Below are 27,543 nucleotides of genomic sequence, written 5' to 3' on the forward strand. Positions count from 1 at the left end.
TCCCACAGCTCCATTTCGAGGAATTGATGCAAGGCCTGGTGGGGAGGTGGAATTAAACAGAGGTTCACTAAAATTGTGCCTGACTTTTGTGACTTGTTCTCTACCTTCATCAAGGGCTGTTTTCTCATGGAAAAGTAACGATGTTGGACAAAATTGACCCAGTTAAAAAAATTGTTTTTATTTTAAATTCAAGCATTCTCACACACTGCTAGTTGAAATACTAGCAAGTTCACATGACACATGAACTTTGGAGTTAGACAGATGGGTTTCAAATTCAACTTTGAACTTATACAATCATTCTGTGTTGTTTTTTAAAAAATAAAAGGTGAAAGATTTATATGATCTGAAAAAGAACCATGTATCCCTTTCTTTTTTTGCAGTACCAGGGATTGAACCCAGGGGTGCTCTACCACTGAGATATACTCCCAGTCCTTTTTTATTTTTTATTTTGACACAGGGTCTTGATAAATTGAGCAGGGTGACATTCAACTTTCGATTCTCCTACCTCAGCCTCCTGGGCTGCTGGGATTACAGACAGTGCCACCATGCCTGAGTCCTTATTTTTAAAATAAAGATTGAGTTACTTTCTAAGATCTTTGTGAAGATGAGTTAATTGATATCTAAAGTCTATCTTAGAGTTAGCTCAATAGAAAGTAGCTATTAGAGGGGAAGGGGAGGTAGTGAGGAATGAAACTGACCAAACTTACATTATGTACATGTACACGTATATCACAATACTTCCCACTATTTTTTAAAAATTTATATGTGGTGCTGAGAATCGAACCCAGGGCTTCACACATGCTAGGCAAGTGCTCTACCACTGAGCCACAATCCCAGAACACCCCCCCCCTTTTTTTTGTACTGGGAATTGAATCCAGGGGCACATAACCACTGAGCCACACTCCCAGGCCTTTTTTGAATTTTATTTAGAGACAGGGTCTCACTGAGTTACTTAAGTCCTCACTAAATTGCTAAGGCTGGCTTTGAATTTGCAATCCTCCTGCCTAAGGCTGCTGAGCTGCTGGGATTACAGGCATGTACCACCATGCCTAGTCTGATTCCCACTATTATGTATAATTATAATATACCAATAAAGAAAATAAAAAAAGAAATATGACCTCTTAAAACTGAAAAAAATGTTGATATTATTTCCTTTAAAGAAACTGACAATATGTAAGCTATAAAAATGTACATTCTTTTATCTCCCAAATGTAGTTCTGTTGTAGGGACAAATGAGGCAAGGCACCGAAGATAGCAGGAAACAGTTTTATTTGGCTGCAGCCAGGTTCAGAGGGCACAGCTTTTGCTGTAATCAATTAATCCCCTGAACCCTGAGTTCAGGGAGTTTCAGAATTTTATACCCAGCATGTAAGGGGAGGGGCTCAGAAGTTCACAGTCTGCAGAAGTTCACATAAAAGCAACTTTTTCTTTCACTGTTCTGGGCAAGTTAACTCTTCAAGGACAACACCTGAGAGGGGGAGAGCTTCATCTCCCTTTTCTTTCCTCCCCCTGCCAGCTGTTACCATGGGCCCATTTGTAACTTATCTTAAAAATGTAGATATCTCTGTGAAGCCCAGCTCAAGGCCAGAGGCCTTGTTTACACATATCTTCAAAGTACTATACTGGATACATTTGTGAAAAACTAGTAAAGGGGTGTCCAGCACCTGGAGTGCTGGTATCTTCTCGGCCAGTGGCCAAGTAAATAGGGCGACCTGAAAATAGAAAGTTTATCTACAATGGACTCTTTTGCAGAGACTCTTTTGCTGACAGTCCTAAAATTAGCCATGGTGAAGAGGGCTTTTCTGTGGAGAAAGGTGGTGCCACTTCAGTTCTAGAAATATTCTGAAATAACTCAATGTAAAATGTAATATAAAGGTGTTCACTGTAGTATTTTTACTTGTAATGGCAATACATTTGTGCCAATTTAAATGTTCTAAAATGGAAGACTGGGCAAATAAAGTACAGTAAATTGCAAAAGATGGCATACCATATGGATTTCAGAATAGCCTCATGTTTGAAAAGGACATTTAATCAGACAGTAAAATGCTCGTGGTATTTTGGTAAGTAAAAAACATAGATTAGCTCTAGTTCTGGCAAAATGACAGATTAGACAAGCTACTTCCAAGCCCTAAGAGAGGTGTGAAGATTCTGGCCACCACCAGTGGACAAGTGCAACAATAGAAATTCCCAAGTTACCACCACTGGCTTAGTACTAGTTGGCTAGCATCAAGGAGGCAGAGCCAGGAGGTTATGTCTGACAGTAGAAACTCCAAATACAACAACCCCAACTTGAACTAATGCTTACTGTGAATGGACAAAGCTACTGGGTAAGTCCAAGAGAAAAAAATATTGGTTTGCCACTTCTGGCAAGTGGATTTTTTAATGGAAAAGAAAAAAATTAATTTTCCTTGGTTAAAACACAAACTTAGGACTTTAAGAAAATGAAAAGACAAGTCAGTGTCTCACAGTTCTTAAAGTGATTAAGAGATCCGTTTTCTTTCTGCATAAAACAACAGAGTTTATCATGGATGTACAAATAATTAATATTCTACTTCATAAGACCATTTGATCAATAATAACATAGTAACTGATTACAAGGAACTTCAGAACAAAATAAGAACTACTTAAACAGTAAACTGCTCTTTGTGATCCTACAGTCCCAAGTTAGCCTCACAATCACCAATGAGGAAACTGCTGGTGGGTGATGTCATCAACTGAAAACTGCCTCTCTAGGTGACATCCTACAGTGGGAGAAGCTGTCTCTCAAAAGAACGTCAAGTCTCCAAGAGAAAGACACAACCATGATCAGAGTTCACTGTGCAGGAGGTGTCCTGATGGGCTTAAGACGGCAGGACAAAAGCTCTCTGTGGGGTAGCTGAGAAGGGCGTTCACATTCAGGACAAGGTGCTTGGTTTGTAGTGTTGCTGCTTCTCCTCCATTTCCAGGGCTGCAGGATATGGGGTGGCAAACAGGTAGGGGGCAGAAGTGCAGTGCAGGCCACATGCTGTCACTTTTGGCACAAACATTTCCCTTAGGAGGGAAGATGAACTTCATGGTGCCCTACGAGGCCCTCAGCGAGGCCAGGAAGATGGACAGTGAAGGTGGAAAGACTCTGGCCTCCACCTCCATTTCTAGTCACATACACAGCAGCTCTGTGTAACTCTGGGGTAAGGAAAAGTTGTGATGCTTAAAGAAAGGTCTGGAAGCCTTTCCTTAAACAAGGAGGGAAGGAGCAAAATGGGGAAGAAGGTGATTAAGAGGGGGACACAAGAAAGCAAGATCAGCCTTCTCTGAGATTTCCCTTGACTCAGCCTCTGCAGCCCCGAGTCCTGACCTGGTCTTTGCTCCTGGTGTGACCTTGGCCAGGAGTTCACTAGGTAAGTCAGCAGAGCCACCACATGCCAGAGGTGGAGCAGAGGCTCCATGGCCTCCTGTCCTGGAGCACAGGCCAGCACAAGCATGCTAGGCCCATCCAGGCTCTGGTCATCGCACAGCAGAAGGGAAGGCCCCTGCCTGTCTGCCATGTTCATCTAAGTCTAACACCCACGTTCCACCCCACGCCTGAGGCTGCTGCGGCCTTCCACCCTCTGAGACCACCAGACTCCATGCATTCAGTCACACAGTCCAAAGTGCCCTCAGACACTGTGCTCAGAGAGGCTGTAAGGATTCTTGGCTGTAGGTTTTCATTTCCTATTTAAATGACAAATACCTAGAGGACAAAGGCCATGGTATTTCTGCCTCCACCTCTAATGCTTATTGAAGTTAGTCAATAAATATTTGACCAGGAAAAAAAAAAATGGAAAAAACAAGTTGGTGAAAAGGCCAACCAGAAGAGATAAAGAACATGTTAAGAATCAGAAAACAATAACAAAAAAATTACTAGAGAATGCAGACGAAGGCAGTGTGATGTGACATGAGACACACCTCGTCTTCATATTTGTGGCCATTTTTACTAGAGAGCAGAGATGAACAGAGCTCAATTTTGGTTTAGGAATGCCCTGGCATCAGAAATAACAAAAGGGCTGGGATTGTGGCTCAGTGGTGGAGCACTTGCCTAGCACATCTGAGGCACTGGGTCTGACTCTCAGTACCACATATAAATAAAAAAATAAAGGTCCATAAAAAACTAAAAAAAAAAAAAAATACCACTCAGTTAAAAAAAAAAGAAAGAAAGAAAGAAAGAAAGAAGTACTAAACGGGGCAGAAGAATACTAATCACAGGTTAGAAAAGGCAGGATTCTTCAATGTCTTCTCCAGTTCCATACTTCTGGGGTTGAACTGAAATGTTCTAGAATGGGAACTCATCAGATAGAGGATACAGAGATTAACTCTAGGTGGAGGATACCTGATTGTACTCCTCCCACTAGCTAGAGGGCATAGGGATCTACTCCCCTTATGGGTAAAGCACATGGGGACCTACTTCTCTCATGGGGTGGAAAGCAGGGAGATCTACTCCCCTGTGCAGCAGAGGGCACAGGGATCCACTCCCCAGACTGAATGGAAGGCACTGGAATGTACTCCCCTCACTTGGTGGAGAATGTGAGGATCTACTCCTTGTGTCAAGTGGAGGGTACAGGGATCTACTCCCCTCATGGGGTGGAGGATGCAGGGATCCACTGCCCTCACTGGGCATAATGCCCTCATTATGAAGTGGAGAGCACCATGATCAATGACCCACACTGAGCAGCAGGCACTGCCAACAAGATGAAATGTCTCCTAGGTCCCAAGAGCTGGGATCCTGGCCAGGTTCTGTGTAGACAACCACCTATACAAGGCTGGGTTGTAGCTCAATGATAGAGCACTCACCTAGCATGTGTGAGGTACTGGGTTTGATCCTTGGCACTACGTAAAAATAAATAAATAAAATAAAGGTATTGTATCCATTTACAACTAATTTTTTTTAAAAAAAAATAATACATACTATATGATTCCATATATATATAAATCTAAAAAATATAAGTGAATCTGTATTGACAAATAGAATATGAGTGGTGACCGTATGACTAGGGATCCTGGATTGTTTCAACACACTAAATTGCACCCTTTAAGTACATACTATTTATTTTCTTAAATTATGCCTCAATAAGGCTGTTGATGAACATTAATTCCAGACTTTCCTGTTCTCCAAAGCCCTATTTTAGGCTTTCCCTCTCCAGGAGTTCTCATAGTTTCCCCCCATCTTTGATTATTCTCTCTTCCCCTTTTCTTATGTGAACAACAAAAATTCTCTCTTCATTCATGAACAACTCTGCTCTTGTCTTCAACTCTTAACTTGTGACTCCGGCTCTGATTTGGACCCCTGGCACTTATCCATCTTGTGATTAAGACCAGAAGTTCTAGAGCCAAAGCACATGGATTCAGAAGCACTGCTCTCCTGCTTCTTAGCTGGGAGCTTCAGCAAGTGGCTTACATCTCCACATGTCAGTCGCCTTTTTACAAAATGATGAAATTGATAAAACTCATGTCATACAATTTGCTGTGAGCGTTAAATAATTAAAATGAGAGAGATGTAGACTAATATATGGCACTTGGTAAATATTCCATACATGTCACCTACTATTATTACTTCTATGATGAAAGGTATTTTTCCTAAGCTCAGTTAGTTATTACCTTAGGAAAAATTATGACAAATGCTGAGGAGCATTTGCTTTCCCTTCTGCCCTGAGCCAAGAGCTCCAGTTGCATGCCCCAGCCCCAACAGGTACCTCCAGCAGCCTCTTGCTGCAGATCACTCTGCAGCCAACTCATGATGGCAATTGCAAAGACCATGACAGAAGTATTCATAAGTGGCATAAATCATTGCCTAATCTTCCATCCCAAACAAATTCTTAGCTCTTGTCACACTGACACATTTTGACCCAATTTTATGCTTCATTTACACACATTTAGCTCCAGGAAGTAAACAACCTTCCTCTTCTTTCCAGGTCTGGGCACCTGTCTGTGGTTGTCTGGAGGTTGGTGATGTCACCTAGATGTCTTCCACAGTCATGTTTGCTGCTCCAGGGCTGTGGATGAAGCACTAAGCCACATGACACAAGTCATGTCAGGGTTCTGCATTTAGACCTTGTATCTACTAACATGAAGTGTTGATTCAGTGCTTGAGTACGGGGCTGTGTAGTGTCTTTATTCTTATATCATTATTTTATCATCAATTCAAAAAAGCATGCATATTTTCCTACTAATTCCTTTTTTTAAATTTTCCATTCATTTTCTTTCTTATTACAGCTGATACAAACAAGGTTTTATGCTTCTCTCTTAACTACTCTAAACCAAAATGTGGAATACGTGAAAAACACTTTGAGACCTGGTTAATTTGATTGAAATTTCTATCATATCCATGCGGTGTTATTTTTTGAGAAATAATTGTAATTTGAGTTTATTTCACTTTCATACAGAACTATTTTTTCAATGTTATTTCCAAATCCTTCTGTATTCCACACCAGAGACAACCTTTTTTTCTGGAAAGTATTAGATGCTGTTTTAGGTTTTGTGAGTTGAGGGGAAAAATCATTATTATGTGAGCACTTATAAAAGGAGAGAAAAATACAAATTTCCAAGAGATTTTAACTAGTGGAATTAAAATATAGTAACAATAATTGCATATAGTATGTTTATCTTCATTTATATTTTGGGGACCATCCTGGGGATGGAACCAAGGGCCCTTTATGCACTAGGCAGACGCTCTTCTTCTGAGGTCCACACTCAGCCCCAGAGTGCAGCATTTTTAGGAGATGTTGCTTAATTCAGTGGTCACAGCTCATGTTTCCTGGTATCCAACTGGTGGCAGCACACATGCATCTGTAAAAACCAGCCTTAGCTGGTACAGACAGAATTTGGTCCTTAATTTGATGACCCCTGATCTAAACTCCAGCTCCCCTGAATTTGGCTTGCCTCTTCAAGGTAATACAGGGCAGATTTATTATAATTTTTAGAATAGCTGATAGAGGATAGCATGTTGGATGCCACCTCTGTATTATTGGAGCTTATTTGAGGTCTTCATTTGGCCTGGAGCCAGGGAGACTTAGGTTTGGCATTGCAAACTACTTTGTGGCCCCTCCTACTCAATGGACTGCACAGTGCTTGGGACCTCTGTCTCCGCTTGGCAGGGAGACCACTCTGTAGCTCCAGAGTGGGGTGTAACCCATTGGAAACTGGACTGCTCACCTCCTACCTTATTTGGCAAAGAACATTCCATGGAAAACCTTTGATGCTTCCTCCCATATAAATCAAGCAAGTGTGGGATCTCTGGTTCTCTCTCTTCCCAGTGTGGAAGTTTGATTCCTAAGATCAGAGAGCCATCCTCCCCAACCCCCCTCTTTAAAAATTACTTCCCACGTCCTGTGGTTTCTTCACCATTTTCTCTTTCTTAGCTTTATTTCACAGCCAGCCGGTTACATGCAGAGGAAACCCAAATTCCACTGCCCACATGGGATGTGGGCAAGAATAGGGTAGCAAAAAGTAGAGCTCCTCAGGGACTTTTCATGTACTGAGAAATAGTGCGAGGGCTCCAGGCAATCTCCATATGTTGGTGTTGGTACAACTGGCCCTTTCCACACCAGTGCCCCACTGACTGACATACGTCAAATCTGAGGCCACTTGGGAGCACTCAAGACTCACTGTACCGTTATCTCAGATAGCAAAAACAAGACATCCACAACCAAAAGCCCTGAAAACAACCCAAGAATCCCTTCACTGGGGGCTGGCAGCAGGCACTGCAATGTGAGCACTCCTGGAACTCCACTGCTCTCTCCCAACCCACATTCATAGTGTCTTTCTTCTTTTAAATTGACATGTAATTTGGGCATCACCAGAATAACCATTTTAAAGTGTACAATTCAGAGCCAGGCAAGGTGGTGCATTCCTGTACTCCCAGCCCCTTGGGAGGGGGAGGAAGACAATTAAGCAAAGCCCTGGGTTCAATTCCCACTACCAGAAAAGCATTTTTAAATTATATTAAAAATAAAGAATTCAATTTATTGTGTATTCACAGAATGGTGCAACTATTATAACTATGAAATTTTACAGCATTTTTATCTCCACTAAAAGCTTCCAGTTTAACTGGTCACTTCTCACTTCCCCACATGCTCCAGTCCCTGGAAACCTTGAGTCTACACCCATTTTCTATAGCCTGACCTACTGTGGAATCACATGTGGTGACTGGCTCTTTTTTTTTTTTTGTAATGTACATTTTTTTATAAGAGTATGTATGCTTTATTGCTTTATTTTTCTTTACCATAAAATTTTACATATTTTTTACTCCATTTACATAAATGGAATATGAGTTCTCATTCTTCTGGTTGTACATGATGTAGAATCACACTGATCATCTAGTCATATATGTATATAGGGATAATAATGTCTGATTTCATCCTTCCTACCCATGCACCCTCCCCTCCCTTCACCTCCTCTACATATTCCAAGTAACTGTATTCTTCCCTGCCCCTCCCACTTATTGTGGTGACTGGCTTTTATAATTATTATTTTTTATTTATATATGATAATGGAATGCATTACAATTCATACTATACATATAGAGGACAATTTTTCATATCTCTAGTGGTATACAAAGTATATTCACACCAATTCATGTCTTTATACTTATACTTTGGATAATGATGTCTATCACATTCCACCATCATTTCTAACCCCATGCCCCCTCCTTTCCCCTCCCACCCCTCTGCCCTATTTAGAGTTCATCTATTCCTCCCATGCTCCCCCTCCTTACCCCACTATGAATCAGCCTCCTTATATCAGAGGAAAACATTTGGCATTTGGTTTTATGGGATTGGCTAACTTCACTTAGCATTATCTTCTCTAACTCCATCCATTTACCTGCGAAACCATGATTTTATTCTCTTTTATCGCTGAGTAATATTCCATTGTTTATATATGCCATATTTTTTTTATCCGTTCATCTATTGAAGGGCATCTAGGTTGGTTCCACAGTTTAGCTATTTTGAATTGTGCTGCTATAAACATTGATGTGGCTGTGTCCCCACAGTATATACTGTTTTTAAGTCCTTTGGGTATAGACTGAGGAGAGGGATAGCTGGGTCAAATGGTGGTTCAATTCTTAGTTTCCCAAGGAATCTCCATACTGCTTTCCATATTGGCTGCACCAATTTGCAATCCCATCAGCAATGTATGAGTGTGCCTTTTCCCCCACATCCTCGCCAATACTTATTGTTGTTTGTATTCTTAATAGCTACCATTCTGACTTGAGTGAGATGAAATCTTAGAGAAGTTTTGATTTGCATTTCTCTAATTGCTAGAGATGATGAACTTTAAAAATATATATATTTGTTTATTGATTGTATGTCAGCTTCTAGAATTGTCTCTTCATGTTCTTGGCCCATTTATGATTGGGTTATTTGGTTTTTTCTTTTATTTGGGGGGGGGGGGGTCTTTAGCTTTTTGAGTTCTTTATACACCCTAGAGATTAGCGCTCTATCTGATATGTGAGGAGTAAAAATTTGCTCCCAAGATGAAGGCTCTCTATTCACCTCACAGATTGTTTCTTTTGCTGAGAAAAAAATTTTTTAGTTTGAATCCATCCCATTTATTGATTCTTGATTGTAATTCTTGTGCTATAGGAGTCTTATTAAGGAAGTTGGGGCCTAATCCAACATGATGGAGGGCCTACTTTTCCTTCTATTAGACGTAGGGTCTCTGGTTTTATTCCAAGGTCCTAGATCCACTTTGAGTTGAGTTTTGTGCATGGTGAGAGTTAGGAGTTTAATTTCATTTTGTTGTATATGGGTTTCCAGTTTTCTCAGCACCATTTGTTGAAAAGGCTATCTTTTCTCCAATGTATATTTTTGGTGTCTTTGTCTAATATAAGATAATTGTAATTTTGTGGGTTAATCTCTATGTCCTCTATTCTGTACCATTGGTCAGTCCGTCTGTTTTGGTGCCCATACCGTGCTGTTTTTGTTACTATTGCTCTGTAGTATAGTTTAAGGTATGGTATTATGATGCCTCCTGCTTCACTCTTTCTGCTAAGGATTGCTTTAGCTATTCTGGGTCTCTTATTTTTCCAAATGTGTTTCATGACTGCCTTTTCTATTTCTATGAGGAATGCCATTGGGATTTTGATCAGAATTGCATTAAATCTGTATAGTGCTTTTGGTAGCATGGTCATTTTGATAATATTAATTCTGCCTATCCAAGAGCAAGGTAGATCTTTACATCTTCTAAGGTTTTCTTTGATTTCTTTCTTTAGGGTTCTGTAGTTTTCATTGAATAGGTCTTTCACCTATAGTTGAAATATAGTTGAATCCCAAGTTTTTTTTGAGGCTATTGTAAATGGGGTAGTTTTCCTCATTTCCCTCTTGGAGGATTTGTCAATGATATACAGAAATGCCTTTGATTTATGGGTATTGATTTTGCTGAATTCATTTACTAATTCTAGAAGTTTTCTGGTGGAACTTTTTTGGGTCTTCTAGGTATAGAATCATATCATCAGCAAACAGTGCTAATTTGAGTTCTTCTTTTCCTATGTGTATCCTTTTAATTTCTTTCATCTGTCTAATTGCTCTGGCCAGTGTTTCAAGAACTATGTTAAATAGAAGTGGTGAAAGAGGGCATCTCTGTCTTGTTCCAGTTTTTAGTGGGAATGTCTTCAATTTTTCTTCATTTAGAATGAGATGTTGGCCTGGGGCTTAGCATAGGTAGCCTTTACAATATTGAGATATGTTCCTGTTATCCCTAATTTTTCTAGTGTTTTGAATATGAAGGGGTGTTGTATTTTGTCAAATGCTTTTTCTGCATCTATTGAGATTATCATATGATTTTTATCTTTGAGTCTATTGATGTGATGAATTACATTTATTGATTTCCTTATGTTTAACCAACCTTGCACCCTAGGATGAATCCCACTTGATCATGATTCACTATCTTTTTTACATATTTTGCCAGAATTTTATTGAGAATTTTTGCATCTATGTTCATTAGAGATATTGGTTTGAAGTTTTCTTTCTTTGATATGTCTTTGTCTGGTTTTGGAATCAGGGTGATATTGGCCTCATAGAATGAGTGTGGAAGTACTCCCTCTTTTTCTATTTCCTGAAATAAATAGAAGAATATTTATATTATTTCTTCTTTAAAGGTCTTTTAGAACTCAGCTGTGTATCCATCTGGTTCTGGGCTTTTCTTAGTTGATAGGATTCTTATGGAGTCTTCTATTTCATCATTTGATATTGGTCTGTTTAAATTGTATATATCATCCTAATTCAATTTGGGCAAATAATATGACTTAAGAAATATAGGAAAGTTAGCGTTGGTCATTAAACAAAGGGAATTAGTTTGCATTAAGAAACTACCAAAATATTAATTCCTCCTCAAAGATATTTCATGTTTATCTAATAACTGGCACTGTAATAATGATGTATCTAAACTTTCATAAATATACTCTAGATTAAAAATCTTGAAACACCTCCAACAGGGAAGAAATCATGTTAATTTATACATTAAACTTAATTTTTACGATGAATAGTAAATGCTTAAGATACCACTTTCTAAGATTCAATGAAATGTTGAAATACAAATGCTTTTATTCACTTCAAAGAAGTGAAATAAGTTAATGCATAAAGAGGAACTCCATCTTGTACCACAAATCATAGAAAATAAGCACATTAATCTGAAAAACATCAACGTCTGAGCTCTGAACGTAGGTCTGCTGTGCTTTCTTGACATGGTGGTGACTTCCTTTCTGTGTCAGTGTCACATGTCCATGACATCACTGCTAAGTGAACTCACTCACTCCTCCCACAGATCACTGGACCATGCTCCATTTGAGGAAGTTTAAAATTTTCAAATCAATCTGTGCTGAGAGTACCTTCAGATCTATACCATAATTCCTGGTCGTATTCCCTGAGATACACCCAGTAAAAGCTGGTTGATTGTTCTAATTTCTACATATCACAATTGTCCCCAGCGACTGATGTCAGTAAACATGAAGACAGATGGGTTCTTGTGAGTTTTACCCAATATGGGTCAGGCCAGGGTCTAGGCTGAGGGGACTTTGGTTCTCCCAGGAAAGGAGACATTTGCCCTACCTTCAGGCTACGACACCACACAGCTTCCTGTGATCCACACCTCTCCTAGGTCTCCAAGGACTGGGCACTCTCAGGTGGAACAGGTGCTGAGGGCAGTTCACTCACCCTGCCACATCATGCTCAAGTGTGTTGACAACGGCTTGGCTACTTCTTGCAAAACCAGGCTACCTCCTCAGAAATCATATTGGGGGGCCACTGCTCCCACTTTTAAGTTATAGGAAGGGCTTTTTATCTTTAACTTTTTTAGAACACTTCAGAAAATTTTAGTTGTAAATTCTTTATCTGAGCTTTTAATTCATGTATGAATACTTTTATAAGTGAAATAAAACTTTTGGCATATTTTTTTCTTTCTTTCTTTTTACCCAAGAAATCTATTTTCAGCATCTGAGATCCATCTTCTTCAAATATAAATTTCAAAGAAGATTAAAATTTATCTTGTAGGTTGAGTTGCAGGTATATAACCTAACTTCAGCAGGCGGCTACCTCAGAGACATAAAACTACCCTTTTTTAGTAGAAATTGTCAGATCAGGCAAGGCGGGCAGCCACCAAAGGAGGCAGGTTTAAAAGGGCCACTGAAAGAGGCTTTATTGAGATATCACTCCTGGGCGGAACTTGATCAGACCCACAGAGTGGACAGGAGAAGGGTCTGAGGAGAAACCATGTAGAAGCTCGACCGGACTGGACTTTTACGGGGCTTACAGCAAGAAGGGAAGGGCTTGGGACAGGAAAAGGTCTTTTTAGGGTTCCCTTTCCTGCTGGAGTTGGTCAGGGATGTTGGCTGAACTCCTGGATTGGCCAGGGGGTCCTGCTGATTGACAGGCGTTAGTCAGGAGATCTGGCTGATTGACAGGCGTTTCTGCCGGTACCTGATTGATGTTCTTTTCCCACGCAGACTGCTTTGTTCCAAGTTGCCACTAAGTCACCACCAAGTCACCACCACCGACCTATCAGAAATGTACATTTTTTTTCACTTAAATAAAGCCAATTAGCAAATACTTTTGAAAACTGCTGGGTAAATTTTTGAACAATATATGATACATGATGCTACCAAGTCTACGGGCACTTAAGAGTCAGTTATAATTTACATTGAAAACATGCATACAACATTTGAATATTTTTGCTTATATAAAACAACAGTATTTTTTGTCTTTGCAATTATTTTATGGATTTTTTTGGTAATCCACACCACATACTTTTTTAAAAAAATATTTTTTTAGTTATACATGGACAGAATATCTTTAATTTCTTTATTTATTTTTATGTGGTGCTGAGTATCAAACCCAGTGCCTCAAATGTGCCAGGCAAGCACTCTGCCCCTGAGCCACAACCCCAGCCACCACATACTTTTTAATTGAGTAACAAAATATTTTTCTTTTCCTACTATTTTATGGATTAGTTTTCTGTGTTGAGTGTTGATTGCATCTTAAAGTATTTTTTGAAAACATTGTCCAGAATTAGCAGACCAATATAAACACAAAAGTGCCCACCAGCCTTCACAAGAGAATTCTCTTTTATGGATACCCACAAGATTCTCGCTATGAATCCCAGGCCCTAATGCTCAATTGCAAAACAAAGAATTTGTCTAACCTCTCAGTCTGCATGCAAAATTATGTCTACCCTTCTTTTGAAACACACATAGATCAGATTTCCATTAAAATAATTCACAAGGTGGCAATGAGTAGATCTGGCACTCTATTTCAAAGTGTCTTAACACATGAAACTGATTTAGAGATCATGGGGCCCAGAAACCTAACAAGATGAGCTGAAGCACATATTGACTTGGTCTAAGAAGTTTGACTTCTGCTTCCTCCTGTTGGAAGCATGCTAAATCTGCAGTCACTAATTCTGAACCCAGGAACTTGGATTTTTAGTGTTCCCTAAAACAGCCTCCTTGGATAGAATGCTTCTGCTTTCCATCATGTTGCTATAACCATGTTACTATAACCACAGAACCACCAATATGTTGTTACATATTTGTACATGCACACAATAAAGCATAGAAAAATATAACATAGAGAATAATACAGAACCTAAAGTCTAGGCATCATGCCTGGCCTCTCTTGTAACTTTTTAAAACAGTATTCATATATTTTTATAGGTGCATTATTCTAATATATAACATTAGAATTTGGTTGTGCATTCTTGTTCAGGTACACAATATAACAATTTGGTCAATTGCACATCTGTGCCTGTATTTTAAAGACTGGACCAGACTTCAGCCTGATGGACAGAATATCCAAGTACACATGTTCTGCGTTATGGGAGATGAATCCACATTAATTCCTTGATGTATCCTTGGAGTTCTTGAGACCCTTGCCAATGTCCTGCTTCAGTTTTGTGCATGGCTCCTGATGGCCATTGCAGAACATATAAGGGCAATGAACACAGGCATCGAACTTGCACATATAGAAGTGCAAGACTGCCTTGGTGCAACATCATAGTGGAGAAAACGTGTCAATAGTAAAAGATGATTGGGCCTACAAATATCTATGTCCACAAGAACAACTCCACCTGCCTGTCTTCCCTGGATTATATTCATCTTCAAACCAGCCCAGTAGCAAAATGTAACTTTTAACCTTCTTTGCCCATTGAGGAGCCCATAAAGGCAGAAGCAAGTCTCTGGAAAGCCATGCTCCAACCGGTGGCCAGAATTAGATCCTTCTCAAGGCTTGAATAAATTTAATCTCCCCTCCCCATTTTTATTTGTGTCTTATAGTTGAACATACCGCTTGGATTTTGTTGTTACATATTTGTACATGCACACAATAAAGCAATATAATTTAGCCAATATCACTCCCTATTACTTCTCTATTCCTTCCCTCCCCACTTGGCCCCACCCCTTTGTCCCTTTCCTCTACTGATACCCTTTGGTTTTTAGGAGATCCACCCCCAGCTTTGTTTTTTGTTTTTTTTTTCCTCTTTAGCTTTCCTAGAGAGACACACAACCCTTAAGCTTCTGAGTTTGACTCATTTCACTTAACATCATGACACAATTTCATTTTTCTTTATTGCCAAATAAAACTCCACTGTGTATCCCTACCACATTTTCTTTATCCATGCATCCATTGGTGGACACCTAGGCTGGTTCCATAGTTTAACAACTGTGAATTGTGCTGGTATAAACATGGGTATCCATGTATCCCTGTAGTATAATGACTTTAATTCTTCATGAAAAATAGTGAGGATTGGTTTAGCTGGATCATATGGTGGTTCCATGCCTAGTCTTTTGAGAAGCCTCCATACTGATTTCCATAGCAGTTGCACTAATTTACAGTCCCAACAAGAATGTCAAAGTGTTCTTGTTTTTCCACATCCTTTCCAGCATCTATTATTATTTGTATTCGTGATGACTGCCATTCTTACTGGTGTGAGATCTCAGTTTAGTATGATTTGCATTTACTTAATTGGTAATGATGTTGAATTTTTTTTATATAGTTTTTGGCCATTTGAATTTCTTCTTTTGAGAAATGTCTTTTTAATTCATTTGTCCATTTATTAATTTTGTTATTGGTCTTTTTTGAGATTTAATCTTCTGCTGTTCTTTGTTACTATTCTCTTGTCTCTCCATTACTACAAAAGAAATGGAATTGAGAAAAACAAGAGGTCAGTCAGTACTCCTGGTTTCAAGTGACAAAATCAACTCAAACTAACAGAGGAAAAGGTATGTGTGGGGGTGTTTTCTTTTACAAGTAAAAACCCTGGGGGTAGTTTTAAATGCAGGCACAGCTGGTTTCAGTGATCTATTGTCTTCGTCTCTCCATTTCTATTCCATTTTCTGGCCTCCCTTCTAGTCACAAGATGGTGACTTCATTCTTGCTTCCTGCAGTTATTTGTGGGCCTCTGGAACAGTCTGTCTGGACCAGCCCAACCCAACTTGGCAGGCTATGTGCCTCCTTGTTCAGGGGCCTCCATGCTGTGACTTCTTAGGCTTGGTCACCAGCCCACATTGGGTGAAATGCAGAGGGGGATTCCAGAAAAAAATCAGGAGCTACTCCTGGAAGAGAAAACAGACACTAGAGACAGATAACACCCTCTGGGCAGACTCCCCTCTGATCTGCAGGGGAACAGCTGGCTACACCACAGAGCTGGGAAGTCCCTGTCTATGTCAGCTCATGGCACTGTCCAAGCACCCCGGGACCAGGACATCCCCACTTCATAGATGAGGAGACCAGGGCTCAGAAGGGGTTCAATAAACTTCCTGCCCAAGGCCACTGGCCTTGAAAGTGGTAGAGCCAGAATATGAAACTGTAAGGATGGCCTTAAGTCTGAGCCTAAGCAACTCCATTTTAAAAACTCCAGTTTGAAACCTGCAGTCTCACCAGGCACACCCACAGAGCCCTCCAGTATGGCCTCAGACAAGTTACTTCCCCGCACCCTGATAAACAGAGTGAAGCCCCTGGCAGGCTGCCCTGCCTGATAAGAGGGAAAGGCGAGAAGATCAGGGTGGAGACCACCAGAGTTTCTGACCCCAGGGTAAATGATGTTATGGAGAAATCCAGTGGTAGCTGATAAGGACTGAAAGGGGGGTCAAAACCCCCAAAATTTAGTACAAATAATAGAGCTGATGAACAGGGATTCAGCCAGCAGAAACAAGGATGCAGTCAGCTGGAGAGCCTGATGAGGTCCTGACATCCCGTCACTTGTCATCATGCCTGATCCTCTGTGTGATCCTCACAACTCTCAAACTCTACTGCCTCATCTGGACCTTGGTGAGAGCTGTAACTTCTCCCTAAGACCCTCTCCTCAACTGGTCGTCCACTCCACGCCAGAAAAAGCCTGCCTTGGTTCTGGACCTGATCACTGAAGTCTAAGTGAGTGGGAATCTGCTGGACTAAAGCCTAAGGCTTGAGACTTTTGAACTTAGCATGCAGAGGGAATGTCTGTCATTAGCCTGTCATGATTAAGTATGTTTGCAGTGCTTAGAATTAATCTAGAATTGTTTGCTGTGAATTGATTATGTCTATTGCAGTGTCTAGCATTAAGGATTGTCATTTTCTTGATTAAGAACCTATAGAGTGAAATTGTATTGAGTAATTTGAGTGAATAAAGCATTGAAAGGGGCAGAAGTGCATGGACATTCTTTATTTCTCCTCTTGTCTGCACATGTCGCAATTTTGCCTACTCATGACAGAAACCAAATCCAGTCTCCAAAGGTGTGTTTTGAGTCAATCTTAGCCTCCCATCTCACTGTTAGTCTCCCTCAGGTCCAAGAAGATTAAAAGATCTAAAGGAGAAAGCAGGAAAGCAGGAAGGATGAAGACTCCCTGACAGGTCCTCACAGAGGCTTTGTATTGGTCAGTTTGTTGCTGAATTTGGGAGGCTTCCTGCCTACTCATATCTTCTAGAAGTTTCCATACATATTTTTTGCCCATCACCTTAGCAACTTTGCCACTTGTATTACTTTTTTGTTTGCTTATTTTTCTTAAGTTATACTTATAAAATATCTTGCCTGCTATACTTACAAAAATGTATTTAAAACCTGAACTGTTTATAACAATTGTCAATCAAAATGAGTTCCATTTGCCTCAGTTAACTTCAAAATTCCATAGAACTCCTAGAGCAGTTATTGGCAGTTACAGTGCACCATTCAAAATCATCTCATCTGAGGCAGGGTGTTCAGATTCAGTATGGAGAATTAGAGCTACCAGGTCACACTAGAACCCAAATGACCCCTCTGCTCCTCTGCCACATGCAGTTTTCCAGGCATGCCTGCAATCTCTCTTGCACTCTGAGAGCAAGGTGAGGGCGGTCCCAGCTCCTCTCAACCAGGAGACCAGGATGTTCTACCCCAAATGTGGCCAAGTGCACACATCCCATCACCAGACTCAGTCCTGGCCACTGCATCCTTAGTTTCCAACACATATCCTTGCAGACATATGACCTTATTTGGGGCTGTGGTCCCTTCCAGCACATTCTTGCCTGATCACTGAGTCATGTCATAACTCCCAACAAAACTCTTCTGTGATTATTTCTGGGTAAGTGCTCTGGGAAGAAGAAAACAATTTTGCATAGTGTCCCCAGAAAGCCAGTCTGTGCTAGGCTGAGCATAGTCACATATTTGCCAACTGTCTTTCTGTCTAGCTCAAATGTCTGCCAGAGACTAATCTCCATGGAAAGACAGAGGAGCTACCAACTCCAAAGGCAACATGAGAGCATGCAGGAGAAGCCCCTCACTGCACACAGAGGGAAGCCAGCCATGGGGGGCCCTGTCTCCCACCCTGCACAACCAGCTGGGGCAGAGCTATATTGGATCATTGTCCCTTGACTCCTGGCACAAGTTCAGTTTTTATTCAACTGAGACTGTTTCCACCTCAAATTACATTGAGCTTCTAGCTCCAAGGACAGAGAATGCAAACCCCTCACTCTAGAATAATCTAGTCCCTATGGTATGGTCATGCAGTCACAATAACATTCTCTCACATGGTAGATGAACCACTTTACCTACTAGACTCTAATAATCCTATAGAAATAGACATCAGAGGCTTGGGTCACCTCAAACGATTCCCAACAGCCCCACCCCACCCCACCCTCATCCTGAAGACTCCAAGACTTTTCACCCTGTGGATGGGGAAGGGTTCAATTGACTTCTTAAACCAGATGCTCCACATAGACTAAATGGAGTCGTTGTGTCTTCCAGGAGCCAGGCTGTGGCCTGGGCTCTTTTCTCTCATAATGGGGTACTCCCTGCTTCTCAGCTCTATTTCACAACTGAACTTTGGTCTGGCCATCGCTGGCTCCTCTCCCAGTTCTAATGGGGAATGACCAGGAGGGGGCGCTGCTTCCCACCTCCTTCATTCAGCACAATTACCCCAGGAAGAGAGCTGAATAGGGGCAAGAGACACAAAGAGGCTAAGGGGACACAGATCATTCAAGGGCAGAGCTTGTGTCAAGGAGACAGGATCCAAGGAAGTCTGGTCTTATGGGAAAGGGATGGGAGAAAACCAAAATCCTCCGCCATTCAAAAACACTTCCTCTACCCCCACTCTGTTTTTACTTTTTGGGTAAGATCTTTACATTTTACTGATTATTTTTATACTGGCTAAAAACTCGTAGGAACCTCAATATTCAAGAGGAGCAATATGGCTTGATCAACCATGGTACATCTTTTCTACAAGCTCTTATGCAGAATTAAGAATGATGGTTGAAAAATATGGATGGTTCAGTAACTCAGATAATGCTCAAATGTAAAAAAAATAGTGCATTGTGTGTATGATGAAATTACTACTGTGCTCTTTGAGGCTGCACTTCTTGAGCTAAAGGTCTTGAAGCATATACAACTACAGTGGTGCTAGTGAACTTCTGGGATGGTGTGTAAAAATATAGAAAGATATTATCCAATTACAGTCCCTGTTCCCACTCAGAGCCTCAGGCTGCCTGGACACCCACGCCTAACTCTTTCCTGCATGCCCTGCACAGCTGTCTCTGAGAACTCGGGCTAGAAAGCTCATCCATGTGTGTTCAGCATGTCCTGCCTTTTGGGAATTGCCATGCCAAGAAGAATGGCTCTGGATTTTGCAAAATCCAAGTGATCTTGAGGGTTTTTCCCCCTAAATATTCAGGCTTGGACATTCCTATGGGGCTGAATGTGTCAATGTTGCCTGGACATTGAGCCCTGACCCTGGTCTCAGGGAGTTTACCATCCAGGGTGAATATTTACAAGTGAACTCTTTGCTTTTGGCTGCTCTTCTAGCATTGTAAGGGCACCAGATCATGCTGCCAGCTACTGCCATAGTTCTCTGAGTCTCTTTCTGTACCTCTGCTGCCTGACCCCTCATCAGGACCCACCAGGGAGTTCCTTCATCAGCACTGTTTAAGGCCATATGTTGATGTGCTCTTGTTAACACCAGGATGAAACTAGAGCCTGGTCCCCTATTGTCATTGCTTCTCGTTGAGACTGCTACTTGCACTGTCCAAAAAATCCTAGGACAGAGCAGGCCATGTCTGCCATGCCAAGAGTCTGTTCTAACCTTCAGCACAGCACCCAGCCCAATGTGCCCAGAAGAGATGACTGCATTGATTGAATCTCAATAAGCCAAGACTTCAAGTTGTGACTCCCAGAGAAACATGGCATGCCGAGGCTTGAAGGATATTGGGCACATTTGTTACCAGTCTGAGCTTGGCTTAGCTGGGGAAATGGCCTTCAGGGAAATAGCCTTAGTAAGTGCCCATTCCTCTCACCAAGACCCAAGGACCATGTCTAGCTCCCGTTAGCCTACACTTCATGGGGGAAGGCGCATTTTCTGTTCTGCCCTCTGGCTCCCTTCCCTCTTCTCACCTCATCTCCATTTTTCTCATCATCAAGTGAGACATCTGTGTACTGGGCATCCATGAATACTGGGCATGTGCCTTAAATTTCCTAGTCAATGCTTCAAGAGAAACATTGTTCCCATTTCATAAATGGAGCAAACTGATCCCCAAAATACATTGGTTAACATGCTGTTACTGACAAACAAAATTTAAAAATTACTGAAAAGGACCAGTTGTGATGGTGCACGCCTGTAATCTCAGTGGCTCAGCTGAGACAGAAGAGTCATGAGTTCAAAGCCAGCCTCTGAAGTGGTGAGGTGCTAAGCAACTCAGTGAGACCCTGTCTCTAAGTAAAATACCAAATAAGGCTGGAGATGTGGCTCGGTGGTTGAGTACCCCTGAGTTCACTCCCTGGTATAAAACAAAAACAAAAACAAAAACTGAAAAGTAACAAGGAACCAAATTGAAGGCATCATAGCCTGATGATGAAATGTCTCTAAATACACTCCAGTATTTTCTGAATCTCTCCCACAGTGGAGGCTGCCAAAGGTGTAAGAGACTGAGAGGAAGGCAGAGGTTCAGGGTGCAGCATAGAGGAGCAGAATGGACCCCAGGCCCAGCTGCATCATCCAATATGAAGGGATCACAGGGAGTAGGGAGTCTCAAGGTCTCCCATATTTAACTAGGGCAAAGAGAAGCAGGGTGCATTTTAGTGGATTAGTGAGTCTTTATAACTTTATCTATTGGCATGTCTATGAGATTATTTACAAAATTAGGAAAGTCTGGAATCAGCTTTCCTGGACTCATATTGAAAGTCAAATATTTTTTTCTTAAGTTAGAGACCCTTGTGCCCCTCTTGATGATACATCTTCTCTGTGTTATGTGACTTTTTGCAGCACTGAAATTTGGGGAGCAAGGCAGCACACAGCTCCCTTTGAAACAGACCAGCTCTGTTTGCATTAAGACAGGCAGGGGTGGGCAGTTCTGATGCTGTGTTTTCTCTTGTAAACTGCAGAGTGTCCAGCTGCAATTAAGGATGCACGCTGGGCAGGGTCTCTGAGGTTTTTTAGAAAGGCAGGTGTGCACCCACTGCCTGGGATCCCTGTGACTGGCGGGAACCAGGGAGAGCTCTAAGGTTGGCCTCAGTTTGTGCAAGGCTGTCCTCATGTGGCCATCACAGGCATTTCTCTTCAAAAGTGGCCTAGCACTGAGTCAGGGAGCCCAGGCCCATCTGGGTTTACATTGGTAAGCGGCGGATTTTACTCTTCTATGATGATGGCGGTTTTCTGCCTCCAGGCAGAACGCAGACTCAAGATAGGGATTAAACTCGGTTGGAGTTTAATCCGGTTCTCATGTTGCCATCCAGGTCTGAGTCTTCTCCAGGGCATCTGCCAGGCCTGCTATGAGCCTCCACCGAGGTGGGCAGCGACATACTGACAGCTTCCCAAGGGGCAGAAAGGCCATTTCTGTTTGTACAATTTTGTATAGAGAAGCAGATGACAAGTCAGCATCCCAAAGGACACTTTAGGGAGGTCTTAGTACAGGAAGAGGTCCAGGTCATTTCACTTTAAGGAAGCGATCTCAATTTCTTGGCGTTAGGACCCAACAGAACATAGAACTCTGGTGACCAGGCACATGCATTCTAGAGACAGTCAGTTCCCTATTCAGCTCACGTGAAGGGAGATGCACAACAGAGCAGGATTTTTTTTTTTTTTCTAGTTGTAGGTGGACATTTATTTATTTATTTTTATGTGGTGCTGAGGATCAAACACAAAGCTTCGCATGTGCTGGATGAGTGCTCTCCCATTGAGCCACAACCCCAGCCCAAGATGTTTTCTTGATGTGTGCAAACCTTCCAAGGTTCTATGCCCCAAAACTTTAGAGTGGGAGCATTTTCACATGTTGACTCAGCCCTGACCCAACACCCTTGTGGCCGCTTATCAGGAGGCACCCACGGGTGAAAGAACAGCCCAGAGAGGACCAATCCAGGCCAGTCCTGTGATCACCCCTGGGAAGTCCTTTGGCCTTCTCTCCCTCTCCCTCTCCCTCTCCCTCTCCCTTTCCCTCTCCCTGTGGTGGGGGAGACTAGGTGACCTACGATGACAGGAATAGGGTATCTCATGTTGAAAGTGGCAGAATGTTCATGTTTGCACCACTGGACATGCCTGGTAGGGTGGATATTAAGTATTAAATTCTAGTTTTGCTTCACAAATATTTATTCAGATGACCCAGTGTCACCACTGTATGGAGGACTATGTACATATTCACATTTACCTGATCTGGGTATAAAGATTTTCAATGACTCCCTGTGGAGTCAGCCAGGATGGTCAGCATTAATTTTTGGCCTTCATGTAAGACAATCTCTTTGCGAGTTCCATGCAGCTCCTTGTTAATTCTGTCTCCTTGGGGAAAGAGGAAGTTCACCACATCATGAACAATGATATCTCTGGTCTGAGGTTAGATGAGCCTACTGGGGAAGGATCTCCATGGCAGGAACGGGAGATGGCTAGGATAGAGCTAGGACAAATAGCCAAGCATGGGGATTCCTCTAGTCTCTGTCTGAGGACTTGACCACTTGAATGACCTACATTCCCATTGCCCAAGAAATCTAGACTGCATTCCTCCCTCTGGCAACTGAATAGGTGTAATCTCCAGGTTGCACACTTGTAGAAATAACAGAGAAAACATTTTCACATCATTTTCAATGTTACAGGGGGCCCTGAATGTTCCTTTCCTGTGGCTACTGTTTTTGTTTTAGCTACCTGCCCCAGGAGCCCATGTGCCAGTCATCTCCACTTTACTTACACTCCTTTACAAGACTTAAAAACTCACACCTTTGCCAGGAAAGTGTTGGGACAAAGAGGAGTGAGGGTTGCACAAACAAGTGTGGTAAAAGTACTCTCTGAGTTTTTTAGGACTGTGCCACACCACAAAACAAATCTCTAAAGCCCCATCAGGCCAGCAGCTGTGTCCTCACCTGCCTTCATAATGTTCCAGTGAGAAATGTCATTTTTTTGCAGCAATTCAGCCTTTCAGTGCTGGTGGAATGTGACGTGATTTAATTACATCTTCAATCAGACACGCTGCAGGGACAGAGCATGTGTGTCCTAGTGGGCTGCCTCAGTACCATATGGCATCAAAAGACAGATGGGGGTTTAGGACAGAAGTTTATTTTTCCTAATTCCCAAGACTACATATCAGGGTCTGGCTGGAAGGATTTCCTTTGAGGCCCACTCTTTGACATGGAGATTGCCATCTTCTGTCTGTGTTTGCATGACATTTCCCTGAGCTTCTCTTCATCCTTATTGCCATTTCCTATAAGGGGAAAATATTAATTGGATTAGACCTCACCCCAACTAACTGGATTAACACTAATCATGTCTTCATGAGCCATATATTCAAATAGAGTCACAGTATGAGGCACTGGTACTCAGATCATCCACATATGAGATTTGGGGAGAGGACACAATTCAGCTGATGACCTAAAACAGTCTCCTGCTGAAGACAGGCTCCTAGGAAAGGCAATACTGAGTGAAGAAATATGCACAGGGAACCATGGGGAGCCATTTTCACATGTGACTGGGCGACTCCCGGTTTGGGTCTGAGGCGTTCTGGCTGTGTCGGAGCTTTCCCAGCCCTCTCCTGATGAGAGAACCCGTCCGTGTGGGGGTGTGACTGACCACTGACCCCCGGGGGCCCAATCACTGACCCTGACCTTGGAGTGCGGCCCCCCTTCAACCTTCATTGGATGGAATTCTCCCCTGAATATCTTGTTCCCCAATAAAAGGCTACTCCCTGGCGTGCTCCCTCTCTCTCTCTCCTGCTAGCCCTGAGTAATCCTTGCTGCCCTACCAGCGGTTAAACGTGGGAACCAGAGAGGGGAGCCGTCTCGGACCTGGTCATAGAAAAAGGTAACTGAGTCTGTGTGTTTATTTCGATCTCTGCTAGCTAACTTTTATGCCAAGAACCTCTTTAATGAAACCATTGTGCTGGCCCCATGGTGGAGGGAACATTTTAATAGCCACAGTCAGATTACATCACAAAGAGCTGTAGAAGTTACATTGCCACCAGAAATCTCTGACTGTAGCTGCTTCTCTGCAGCCAGGATTCCCTGGGTGTTGGCATTTAATTTTTTTTTTTTTGGTTTGGCTAATCTCCTGTCCATGTGGCAAATAAAATCACACTGCTCCATTCTTTTCCAATTTCCCAACTGACAAACTTGAGTCACTTTCAGTTCATTCTCAGCCATTTGGACTTTTCCTCCCCAGAGTTGTCCTCAGGTTCTGGGTCCCGTAATGTACTTTCTTGCACCCTGTGGTCTCCACGCGTTTGCCTCTAGGAGGAACCTGGGCTGCCAAAGCTTTGTTTCTGATGACTTTCCATAACATAAAAGAAGGACAAAGAATTTTGTCTCTTAAGTCAAAGAGACCTCCTGGGATGTCTTCTCTAGGCTTTCTGTGTTTTGAAAACACAGGACTTGATGGTCTTTCACAGCCCTCTAGATCAGCCTGTTTTATAATTGATAAACCCTGATTAAATGGACAACATTTTCAATATCAAGCTATATTTTGTTGTGTAAACGTGGGCTGAGATTAATTCTAGCTAATGTTTACCTTTGATATAAACTAAACCAGGATTCCCTGGATCCTGCAATGGGAGCCCCAAGATGACTCAGACATATGAGAAGGTTCTGTTTGTGTTACAATATGTAATATGTAGTACTATTATATGTGTGTGTCTAATACACACACACACACACACACACGTATCTCTCAAAAATTCAGTTATTTGAATAATTGTCACTTTTCAAGTCTGAAGAGAACAAGAAATATTGCATAAACCTTGTGGTCTGGTGGAGGATTTTTGGCTTTGGAATGAGATGTAGCTCATCAGGATTACCAGCCTAGCTGCTTATCAGTGTGGGCCTTTGACCATAGGAGGAAACAGATATCACAGCCTGGCCATTAGGTCTAAGGCCAAATTGCCAAACTAGAAGTTTGCATTTACAGTATTTAAACTATGGAGTCAAGGCTGTGGACAGATTGCAGGGTATGTGTACTTCACCTCCTGGGACCCCATTTTCCTTTGTTTGCTGTCTGATTTCTGCAATGGGAAAGAACCTGTGACCAGCATCAAGTGGACACTTCCTGATTGGAGCTCCCTGCTCTCACTCAGGGCATTGTGTCTCCTGCTCTTTAGACCCGAGAAGAAATACTAGTAAGCAACTGTATCCCTCAATGCTAGCATATAAAGGGTTAGACCAGGCCCCTTACCGCCCTAATGGAGGGCACCCATGGCTCTTAAATCAGGAACGTGGCTGCTGTGAACTGAGATATGCTGGAGAGAGATTTGAGGGTGTTGTTCCAAATAACATATACTTCACTAGTAGTATTTCTTTAGTCACATAAAGGTAATATTCTGGATATATTGGGTTATGTTATTAAAATCAATTTCATCTGTTTCTTTTCTTTTTAAATGTAAATACTAGAAAAAAAACCCTGTGCTTTGCATATGGTTTTCATGGGATATTGTTGCTTTATCTGTTTACTTCCCAGTTCAAAGTTCAATCTGTCTCCTCACAAGAGCAGAGAGCAGAAAAGTTAAATGACATTTTACAGTAACTGTCATTATATTCTTTTCATTCATGAATAATATGGCAACATATAATCCATAAATTGAGATGACCTCATATGCAAGTGCATATGTTATGATGGTTGGGCTTGACCCTGCTTCTGGGAGGAAGATTTCCCTTAAAAATCACTGCAGCCTGGAGCTCTGGAGTGTGCTTTCCAGATCTCAAAGGAAAAAAAAAAAAAAAAAGAAAAAGAAAGCTGCAGCCTGTCATTCTGGCCTCATGCATGACTAGATTGGTGGTCCTTTTCTGTCACTCAGAAGGCAGGCTCACAGGGCTCACACTCAGGGGGCACGGTCTGCAGCCGTGTCCAATGAGGAGCGCGTAGTGTAGTGAGCACTGTCCAATCCTGCTCACGGCCGGCGAGGAGGGCGGGCTCCGCAATTCAGCCGAGGCGCTTTTCCCGGACTCCGCCATTCCTGCCCTCAGGCTCGGGGCTCCCGTGGGCGCTCGAGAGGCCCGGGCCGCTCTGCCTGCAGGTGCTGACATCCCTGGGAGCCGGCCAGGCTCGCTAGTGCTCGGAAATGGTGAGTGTGCGGGGGCGTCCGGAGCCTGCGGAGGGGCCCTGGGGAGGGAGACCCTGGGCGCCGCGGGGTCGCTGCGGCGGGAGCGGAGCTGGCCGCCCGGACTCAGGCAGCCCCGGGGGTCTGTGGGCCTGCGCCCCGCTCTGGGGCAGTGTCCGTGAGTCCCATGGGCCAGCCGGGCTGGGACGCCGCGCAGCCCCGTGCAGCAGGGCGTCTGCGGCTCCAGCCGCAAGTCGGTTCTGGCGTGAGCGCGGGCGCCGGCCTCTTCCCTGAAGGCGCGGTGATTGGACGGCGTCCGGGTCGCCCTGCACGTGGGATTTCCCTGCGGGAGAGCTGCGGTCTAGGGGCCTGGCTTTCCCCGGGCTAGCAGCTTCCTCTCCTGGTTCTTTTTGGTCCTGGAGGCTGCTCGCAGGGGTGCTTTACCACCGAGCTACGTCCTGATACTTTACCTTTATTTATTTGAAACAGGGACTGGCTAAGTAGCTGAGGTTGGCCTTGTTATGGTTCCATTTATAGAGATTTTTCTGTTGTAATGAAGAATGTAATTCTAACATACATTTGGATTCCTATATGGACTTGTTTATATTGTGATTCCTTGCTTTTTTTTTTTTCTCATAATATCTAATATACATGTGTCAGGTAATGTTAGCTACTTGTTTTGCCCCTGTAATTCAAAAGTTTCTTGGTTAACAACACATATTTAACTGTGGATGTGTTTTAGAACTTTGTGCTTTGCTTTCTTTTATTAAAAGTAAAACATGCTGATTTTTTTTAATCAGTGCATTACAGTTATACTTACTATTGGGGTTTATTTTGACATAATCCATCAGGCATGGAATATAATTTGCTCCATTTCAGTCCCTAGTCCTCCTGCCTTCTGCATTCGCCCTCTCCTGGTTATCCTTCTATTTATTTGTAGATTTTCAAATTTCTGCTTTATAAATACACATAAAGTGAAATTCACTATGATATAGGAACTTTGATGGGAAAATATTGTAGATTAATTTTGGAGAAAATGGTCAACTTTGTAATGATTTTTATATATCTACACATGGGATGGGTAATTGGTTCTTTTATGTGCTT

The 27,543-nt window shown here is 42.3% G+C and overlaps 1 protein-coding gene across 1 annotated transcript in view; it reads left to right on the forward strand.

The window, feature by feature from the left end:
• Positions 1-26,319: 26,319 nt before the first annotated feature.
• The window catches only part of LOC143382860 (uncharacterized), a 72,408-nt gene continuing 71,184 nt past the window's right edge, over positions 26,320-27,543 (forward strand). The window contains exon 1 of the mRNA XM_076837142.2: positions 26,320-26,463. Coding sequence (XP_076693257.1) covers positions 26,461-26,463 — 3 coding nt within the window. The 5' untranslated portion in view covers positions 26,320-26,460. The remainder of the gene's footprint in view (positions 26,464-27,543) is intronic.

Source organism: Callospermophilus lateralis, chromosome 17 (assembly GCF_048772815.1).
Source record: "Callospermophilus lateralis isolate mCalLat2 chromosome 17, mCalLat2.hap1, whole genome shotgun sequence".
In the NCBI taxonomy this organism is placed as follows: Eukaryota; Metazoa; Chordata; class Mammalia; order Rodentia; family Sciuridae; genus Callospermophilus; species Callospermophilus lateralis.